This window comes from Rissa tridactyla, chromosome 22 (assembly GCF_028500815.1).
Source record: "Rissa tridactyla isolate bRisTri1 chromosome 22, bRisTri1.patW.cur.20221130, whole genome shotgun sequence".
NCBI lineage: Eukaryota > Metazoa > Chordata > Aves > Charadriiformes > Laridae > Rissa > Rissa tridactyla.
The window spans coordinates 6216757-6226654 of NC_071487.1; the positions used below are offsets into that span (position 1 = coordinate 6216757).

Below are 9898 nucleotides of genomic sequence, written 5' to 3' on the forward strand. Positions count from 1 at the left end.
CTACCCCAGGTTCGCTTTTGTATCGGGGAAGACCGAGCTGATCTCAGCCGAGTTTGGGGCCTGACACATCTCCCGAAAGGCAGGAGCGCATTTTAGGAGGCAGAACTGTGCCCTGACTCCATGCACTGGGAGCACGAGACAAATGTGGCCGCAGGGGTGGTGGCACCTGCAGAGCACCGATAACACGGGACATGAAAACAAGCTGAATTCCTAAAGGTTCTGCCTACACACTGGACCACCGAGATCAATCCATATGCCCCAAGCTTCCTAGCAAGCCAGGAGGAGTGGAAAGAACCAAAGTGGCCTGAATTCAAGGTCTACCTCGCTCGTAAGTCTCTGCAAACTTGCATCCAACAAAAGTTACCATAGATGGTCCCATTGATGCAGCATTTCTTGAAGCTCATAACATTTTGTGTCAAGGTGCCAGTCTTGTCTGAGAAGATATATTCGATCTGGCCGAGCTGATCGTTGAGGCTGGTGCTTCTGGCTTTTGCTGGAATGTCTTTGACAGCGTAATACATTTCCAGATCCCAGTTGATAAAAAAGCTGTTCACCAGATAGATGAATTCAAACCTAGGGAGTCCGATAGAAGAAAACTCACACCGGGGAAGGAGATGGCATTGCTCACGTCCCAGGGGGTCTTGGGGATCTGACACGGGATGAAAGGGCAGAGGGGAACTCCCCACCTGGATCCTATTGCCCTGAGCTTGGGGCAACCAAGAGGCTTTTCATTGTTCATGGCCAGTTTTGCAGAAGGCTCATCATACCAGACTGAGAGCCCACTGGGTCCCAGGCAACTGGGCTCCCCTCTGGAAAGCCGGCCCTTGATGACAAAATTCATAGATCTGGAGATTCAGCGAAGGGCCGAAAAATTTGGAAACCGCCTCTTCCAGCACAAATTGTGATTATTGCCCACTCACAGCGCCTCTGCCCTTCTCTTCCCCACCCTGCTGCTGCGCAGTGGGGAGAACACCACCTTCACCAGTCTCATCCTCGGCCTGCCCACCATTTCCGACCTCAGTACGTCAATCTTTGCATCTCTTTTCTGGCTTTCCTCTGAGAAGATCTCAAAGCACATCATCAATGTCTGTAAGACATCTGCCCCATCCACCCTTACCCTCTTATGGCTAAGGGAACACACGGGAATGACTTGCTCAGGGTCACAGCTGGATCTTTTGTGCAGCCTCATTTTGTGGCCATAAACCAAGGTGACAGCTGATGGCCAAGGACAGGGGGTGGGCTACTGATCTCTGATCACTTCCAAGCTCTGTTGTTCTTACGTTATATACATGGACATGGGTATGATGATGCTCAGGAGGATCGTGAAGCCCCAGAAGTTGAAGAAGGCCTGCTGGGCAGGAGTTGTGTGCTTGTAGAGAGCAGAGAGGTAGCTGTGCTTCTCCTGGAACATCTTGGCCCAGAACCCAGAGGCAATGGCGAGGCACAGTGATGTGACCAACAGCACCAGGAAGATCTGAGATGGGAAGCCAGGATGAGAATGCGCCATCACACAGAGCCCACCAGAATCTTTTCTACGACCAACCATTGCCCCTTCCAGACTGTTTGTCTCATTTAGCTGTAAGCTTGTGGAAAAGTGTCCTTGTGCCTGAAGTTGGTTCTCAGAGCTCAACCTGGATCAAGATGAAGGATTGCAGCACGTATTTCAGCTCAACACCTCCGCAACATACACACCAAACCCCAACTTTCCCGCCCTCCTAATTGCCTCAGACACCATCTCCCTGGACAAGGGTGTCCTGCAGCCTTCCTGATGAAGTGCCGAGAAACAGAGCAATGCTGGTGGCCAGGCTGAGAGGTGATGACACTCAAACACCAGGAACAGGAGTAAGAGTCATCCAATTCCTTGTTATGCCCATGCTGTTTTTGTTCCCACAGAGGAAAAGCTCCTTGCGCCAGGGGAGGTTTAGGATGGATATTAGGAAAAATTTTTACACTGAAAGCGGTATCAAGCATTGGAAGAGGCTGACTGGAAGAAGTCGTGGAGTCACCATCCCTGGAGGTACTTAAAAGGTGGGTAGACGTGGTGCTTAGAGAATCATAGAATCTTCATGGTTGGCAAAGACCTTTGAGATCATCGAGTCCAACCATACACACACAAAAAACCCCACCAACCTACAATCTCTGCCCTTCAGAGCATGCCCTGAAGTGCCACATCTAGATGTTTCTTAAACACGTCTAGGCATGGTGACTCAACCCCCTCCCTGGGCAGGCTGTTCCAGTGCCTGACCACTCTTGCAGTAAAGTAATTCTTCCTGATATCTAATCTAAACCTCCCCTGCCGCAGCTTCAGACCATTTCCTCTGGTCCTGTCATTATTCCCCTGGGAGAAGAGCCCAACACCCACCTCTCTGCACCCTCCTTCCAGGGAGTTGTAGAGGGCAAGGAGGTCTCCCCTCAGCCTCCTCTTCTCCAAGCTAAACATGCCCAGCTCCCTCAGCCTCTCCTCACATGCCCTGGTCTCCAGACCCCTCCGCAGCCTGGCAGCTCTCCTCTGGACACGCTCCAGCACCTCAATGTCCCTCTTGTCCAGAGGGGCCCAGAACTGAACACAGCGCTTGAGGTGAGGCCTCACCAGTGCCGAGCACAGCGGCACCATCACTTCCCTGCTCCTGCTGGCCACGCTATTCCTGATACAAGCCAGGATGCTGTTGGCCTTCTTGGCCACCTGGGCACACTGCTGGCTCATGTTAAGCTGGCCATCCACCAGCACCCCCAGGTCCTGTTCTGCTGGGCAGCTTTCCGGCCACTCTGCCCCAAGCCTGTAGCGTCGCTTGGGGTTGTTGTGACCAAAAGTGCAGGACCCGGCACTTGGCCTTATTAAACCTCACACAGTTGGCCTTGGCCCATGGATCCAGCCTGTCCAGGGCCCTCTGTAGAGCCTTCCTACCCTCAAGCAGATCAGCTCTCCCACCTAGTTTGGTGTCATCTGCAAATTTACTGAGGGCGCACTCAGTCCCCTCATCCAGATCATTGACAAAGATATTAAACAAAACTGGCCCCAAAACTGAGCCCTGAGGGACACCACTGGTGACCGGCCGCCAAGAGGATTTCACTCCATTAATCACAACTCTCTGGGCATGGCCATCCAGCCAGTTTTCAACCCAACAAAGAGTACACTTGTCTCTGCCATGATTCGCCAGCTTCTCCAGGAGAATGCTGTGGGGGACGGTGTCAAAGGCCTTGCCAAAGTCCAGATGAGAGATATGGTTTAGTGATGGTTTTTGTCAGTGTTAGGTTGATGGTTGGACTTGATGATCTGAAAGGTCCTTTCCAATCCTGGAAATTCTAAAGTACTAGATGAAAAATACTCCTCCTTTGTCCTCCATCTACTCTGATGAGCCACAGCCTGCAGGTCCCTCAGCACAAAATGTCTCCTTGGACCTGCATGGTTAAGGGTTAGTAAAGCAGGCCAGGAGGGATTGGAGCTCCTGAATCCTCTAGCTCCCTGGTCCAAGGGGCTGCTGTGCAGCTGGGGACTCAGAGCTGTCAGCATCCACAACCACCATGCAGACTGCTCCAGACCCAGCAACTGCCGCTTCCTGACAACATCACTTGGTATTTGCCCATTACATGTTAAACCCAAGATAATTTTGAGTAAAATATTGCAAGCTTAAGAAAATCAGCATCACCCAAGCAAGCAGCCTCTCAGAGAAGACCTGTGAGCAACCCCAGGAGGCCTGTGGACCAGGGCAGGAGGTGTTTGCACCACACTCACTATGATCACCAGCCGGTCCATCACGCGGTCCAGCTTGGTTTTCTTCCGCTTGATCTTTCCACAGTTCCTCATAATTTTGGAATCAAATCCTGGACGAGAAACATTTTAGAAGTGAAAACGCAAGTCCACAGCACCCAGAAGGTTGACTTGCAGTTAAGTGATGCTGGCTTCCTCCGTAACAACATCTCCCCACCTCTGAAGACTTCAGAGGATTGCATCCCTTGATCAGTGGTTAATTAAGCCATGGCTGCACACAAGGAAAAGCGCTGCTTACACCAGGTCGTACCCCTCCCCTCTACCCACAGCTACTCATGGCCAAGCTCTCAGCTGCACTGAGCCACAAAGTGCAAGAGGCCACAACGAGGAGTAGGTCCAGGACGTGATGCAGGTGAAATATAACCTGGGATGAGTAGAGGTTTGGTACCACCACGTCGTCTCCCTGCCAGCGAGCCCAACACCAGCAAAGCTTAGGACAAACTTCTAGGGGCTTGGTCACAGTGGTGGGTCCTCCCGCTTTGCATCAGCTGAGAATGGGACCTGCTGATGCCAGAAGCGCTTGGGCAGCTTAAAACCCCCGGGGACCTGGGTGTTTTCTGCCCTTCCTGGGCACTCACCTGCGTAGATAACCAAGCCGTAGCAAACGTCAGTGTTGCGAAGCTTGCAGCCTCGCAGCAAGATCCTTTCACTGTCAAGCGGGTAGGTCTCGCCCCTCCACTCCAGCGTGCCGGTGAAGCTGTGCATGCGGCTGTTGGGCTCCTCGCAGGTCACTCTCCCTTCAGCAGACGGCACCATTCAGGTGATGGCTTTGGGGTAAACGAGAGGACCTTCCTCTCCCCTCACCCCCCACGTCTGCCCCCTCCAAAAAGGGGTGCTGGGGGCTTCTTGGGGAGATTCAGGTTTTGTCAGGGCATCTCCAGGTCCAGCTCAGATATGAATGGCTCAAATTAAGGCTAAGTGGAGGGCCACCCTGCAGAGCTGGGAGGGCACTCAGTCCAGGAACCGCCCTGGGCTGTAAAACTGGAGAAAGTAGAAACTCAGAGCCTCTGAGAGGGGAGTCTGCATCCTATGGAGGACCAAAGGGGAAAAAATCCAGGGTCTGAGTCAGGTTGGGGGGCCAAGCACTTGATTCCAGGACAGAGGGAAGGTGCACAACCTTGATGGACCCATCACAGAGCCGTTCTGCTGGGGAAGGGCCTCCACACAAGGTCTGTGGCTCCTTGCAGGCAGGAGCAAGTGCAACTCCTGTCGGACTGATGGCACTTGGTGCCTGAGAACTCCCAAGGTTGAACCCATCCCACCCCGGCGGGATGGCCACGTCCTTGCCTGTCTGGGAGACTCACCATCAAAGGCAGCCATGCTCTCCTCGCTCACCAGCTCCTGGTGGGTGACCAGAAGGGCTTGTCTGAACTTCAGGTTTGTTTCCCTGTGAACAAGAGCCAGGGAGGGAAAAATAAAACAACCCTGTGGGGTGACAGAGCTGTTGGACCCATGGGACAGAGACAGTCATTATTTATCAGGTGATTACGAAAGTGGTGGCAATGAAAAGCGAGACAGGGACGCCTCCTGCCACACACTGAGCACTCATGCAGGGAGAGAGCCCTGGCCCGGAGACCCTGCCATTAAATCATCCCGCAGACCGTGGCGGGAAGGACGGGCAGCTGCTGTCCTCGGAGAGGAAGAGAGATGCCCGAGGTCACCAGTTGCTCTATGGAAGCCTCAAAAGTGTTTTTGGACTCCTGTTTTCAAGATTTGGGGCTCCAATCCCATTTGTGGGGTGTCTGTAAGTTTAGCTTTCAGAGGTTCCCCCAAATCCCATGGTTTCTGCTGGACTTGCAGCCCTCCCAGTTGCCTGACCTAATGGAGGGGGGGGCCTCAAGACTTGGAGGCTCCAGCCGTTGGCTGGGATGTCTCTGCCCCTCTCCTCCCACTGCAGCAGCGCTCCCCTGCCCCTCTCCTCACCCATCGATGTCGGCAGTCTCCACGTAGCACAGGCTGCTGGGCTCCGAGCTGCACAGCAAGAGCATGTCAGCCTTGAAGAGCAAAAAATGGGGAGAGAGCCCCCGGCTGAGCCCCTCCTCGCTGAAACTGCCCCCCGCCACCCCCGGCACGCAGCCAGCTCCGGGGCACCGCTCACCGGGACAAAGCTCTCCTTACGCAGGCGGACGATGTCCCCGACGCAGATGTCGCGCCATTTCTGCCAGCGGAAGCTGCAGGAGAATTAGGGGAGAAATTTTTATCCTCACGGAACAGGGGGAATGGGGGCCGCGGCTGTTTCTGTCCTCTGGGCCAGCCTGTGTCTGTCCCAGCTTCTTGCATGGGTTCTCCAGATTGTTGGTTCCTTTGCCACCATGGCGGCCTCCCATCTGCATGACCAAAGGACAGCTGAGCACCGAGGATGGCACAAGTACCCGTTTGTCACATCCATATCCCCCGTACCTACGGGTGGCAGGGACTTGCGGCCCCCTGGACACGGGTGGGAAATGTTGGTCCTTCCCAGTGTTTAGTAGGAATACGACTCCATGGGTTAGATATGAAGACCTGAGGAAATTCTGTGGCCTGAAAACCGTCCTCCCACAGTGTATCACAGCAAATCAGGGCTTTTTTTTAGTCTGTGACCAGGGTATGATCATCCCCACAAGGGAACGGCTGGACCAGCAGGAGATTTTGGGAGGTGATGGGAGTTTGCAGAGTCAGGGACATTGCCACCAAAACCCTTCTCAGCTGCTATGCTCAAGGATGCTCAGCACTTCAGGTGATCCATCATTCCACACAGGCCTGGAAAATACGGGTACAGCTTCCCAAAGCCCCTCACCTCTTCCCAGACAGGATTTCACATGGCCTGCTGTTGATGTTTCTGTCACTTTGGTGACGGCCCTGCACAGAGGAGAGACAAAAAGAGGCCAAAAGAAAGGGATGAGACATGCCAGACTGCCTTGTCCCGTGAAAAGAACCTTCTTAATGCCACAATCTGCCTCCTCAGCCCCAGGGCAAGATCTGCTTTCCGAAGCAATTGGAAGATGTATTCTGATGAATAAAGAGGCAAAATTCCCCCAAGGTATTTCTGGGGACCAACCTGGGAATACAGCCATTGGTCAAGATATTAAAGATGACAGAGATGGGGGGGTCTAGACCCCAAGGAAAGCAAGACCCCAAGGTCACATCCTTCCCAAGGGGAGATACAAAGTGTTTTGGACATGGTAGAGTTGATGGTACCTCAGGAACGACAAATGACAGCAGCTCCCAAGATTTTGGGTTCACCCCACAGCAAAGGGGCCCTTTCTGTTGATTGTCCCACCCAGGACCTACACCCAACACTCACAGCCTTTTCCTCCAACTCGTACTCACAATGTCATCAATCAGGTCTCGTAGACCCCGGATGGTGAGAAGGCAGCTCAGAGGGAAGAGCAGAGTGAACCAGGGCAGCGTGGAGATCTCAGGGAAGGTCTGGAGAAAGAGAATTTTAGACCACGGACACAATTTTCATCCCACCTCAGGGCACTTGAGGTGATTCCTCACTTCCAGCTCCTCTCCCCAGCCAGCACGTGAGGACCTAGTTGAAGATGTCCCTGCTCACTGCAGGGAGGTTGGACTAGATGACCTTTAAAGGTCCCTTCCAACCCAACACATTCTATGATTCTATGATGGCAGGAGCCCGTCTTAAGACAAATCAAATCACCATCTCTGTCTACAGAGAACTGTTTTGTTGAATTTCCACCTCTTTTTAAAGTGGGTGTGTGAAATGCCTGTGAGTCCCTGAATTTGGAGGGTAGGAATTCTATTTTCAGGTGTGGTCTACATCCAAACCCAATCACTTTAAAGTAACCAGACTTAACATAGGATAAACCTTTCGGAGTTCACGAAAGACAATGAACACCACTGAAAAGCAGCATCCTTAACGCCACCTTAGACCAAAGTCCCCTGCTCCAAACACCAGACAACCCTCCTTTGCTAGACAGTCTCACATGCACTTGCTCTTGGTGTCCATCTCACCTGTAGGAGGATGACAAAGACGAAGTAGACGTTGGCCATTCGGTGGAACTGCTCGTAGAGGTTTAGTGGCAGAAAGGTAAAGATGTTGTACTTGGCTGTCTTAATGGCATTGCCCTGCAAGAGAAAGGCAGCGGGAGCTCAGCCACATGAAATCAAGGATGCGTTTTGAAAATATCAAAAAAATCGGGTGTTTTTATGACTTTTCATTGCGTAAGAGATGACTTTAAAAATTTACCAAAGCCATAAGAAAAAAAAAAAAGATTTATTAGAGCAAAGGGCCATATAAAATTGAAACAAAATAATTTGCTTCTGATCATCTAAAGCATATGTAACGGACCCCCTCAGCTAGATGGTCATTATTTAGCTGTAAAAAAATAATGTGTTTTTGTTCAACCAAAACGTTTTCAAAAATCTTTCTTTTGATTTGACCATCAGACTAAAAAGTATCCTTCGTACAGTTCTGCTCCTTGTCTGACAGCTTCAGAGGGCACCTGGGGCACCAGGCAGGGAGCAGCCCTTCCTCTTCCCTGAGGATTATGTATGTGACGCTCCATCCTACTGGAACGTCTCTGCAGCTTCTCTGTCATGTCGCCCCCGACCACCACCAGCTCAGGAATCAGGGGCTGGGTAAAGAAATGGCCCAGGGCTGGCCCAGGCTGACTCACCGCGTACTTCTTCTTCGTCAGACAGAAGGCAAATTTCTTCTTGAACTGCATGTGGTAGTTTCGGTTGTTGGCCCTCACCTCCCAGGTGAAAGCTGGAAAAGCAAGTGGATGTCCACCAGCTCTCGTTAGAGCCAGGCCCTGGCCACCAGCCTCTGGTCTCCAAGGACACAAGGACCAGTGATGGTGCCATTGGGCTCATGGTGACCCACTGCTGGCAAGGTGGGCTTTCCATCCTGCACCTACAGCTTGAGAGGAGCTGGAGGAACAAACTGGGACAGAGCTGGATCTTTGGGGTCAGCTGGGTCACAGAATGGACAGAGGACGCAGGAGGCCAGAAGCTTCCAGAGACTACTCCCAGAGACCGCTGCGCACACTTCCCCTCCCAGCCTCAGGCTAACCGTTTGGGCTCAGGTTTTGATTGAACAGTAAAATCAGGCCAGGTGAAGGATGACTCCTCCTTCTTTGCTATTCTGAAGGCTGGTCGTTCCTCTCCCGATTCGTTTTTTTGCTATCTCAGTGCAGATACCACCAAGCAAGGGACATCCTGGCCATGTTCCCCAACTGCTGCACCCCAGCTGACGGCCAATCCTTCCAGATCATTTCACCCCAAATCTGCTTCTTCCCCATCTCAAAACTCTGTCCCACAGTCAACTTTCTCATAAACTCTCTAAAAAAGGGGAAAAAAACCCCAAAACAGACTTATTGCTCACTGACCTGGCAGTTGCTTCTTTCCATGCAGGCAGCCCAAGGCTGGGTCTTGCGCAGCCATGCTGGCACCGCTGCCAGGATCTAGGGACAAGGACAACCAAAAGTATTTGCAACGCCGAGCAATGACAGTGTGATCCCACCGGGACGCTCCCACATCCCAAAGCTGTGCCCTCCACCTCTCCAGGGCAGGACAGCATGCAGAAGGGACACTTGTGAGCACAGCTGGGGATGAGTGTCTTCCCTGGAGCCACAAACTAACTTAGACCTTTTTAATACCCTGGAGATGTAAAAGCCCACATTGGCAGGCAGTCCTCTGTAGCCATCAGATCAGGGACGTCAGGCTGAATATTTGTCATCAGAAAATGTCTTTCTCCCTTTGGTGCCTGATGTTTTTTTCTCCACCTTTTGCAGGACCATCCACAGGTCAGATGTGAATTGAAATCCACTTCGCCCTGGCATTTTTGTCCAACAGTCACAGATTTGCCCTTTGCAGGTGCCTTACGCTACTCAAACCTTGCCCTGGGCGCTGGGGGTTGCCAGGACAGACCCCTTCTCAGTGTCCTCAGGGATGCTCAACGGCTTTGGCGTGGGTCATCTTTCAGACCCACCTTCGCCCAGTCCCAGCTGGCCATGACAACTAAAAGACATTCTTCCTCTCTGGGGAAGTTATGGGAAATCATTTGAAGTCATCAGCGAGGAACAGAAACTCTCCCCGTCCTGCCATCACACCCGAGCACCCGTCATGCCTAGAGAGCCGCCACCTTCATCAATGACAAGATTTCCCTTACGCTCAGTAGCTCAG

General features: G+C 52.3%; 1 protein-coding gene across 1 annotated transcript; it reads right to left on the minus strand.

Annotated features, from left to right (window-relative positions):
* Positions 1-9168, minus strand: LOC128900818 (phospholipid-transporting ATPase IK-like). The gene is made up of 13 exons (XM_054182337.1): positions 9103-9168; positions 8389-8480; positions 7724-7837; positions 7079-7177; positions 6546-6607; positions 5868-5940; positions 5693-5763; positions 5074-5156; positions 4348-4506; positions 3734-3822; positions 1281-1474; positions 365-573; positions 1-125 (listed from the first exon to the last, which is right to left on the minus strand). The coding sequence occupies exons 1-13, from the start codon at positions 9155-9157 to the stop codon at positions 1-3; spliced, it is 1425 nt and encodes a 474-aa protein (XP_054038312.1). The 5' UTR covers positions 9158-9168.
* Positions 9169-9898: the final 730 nt, after the last annotated feature.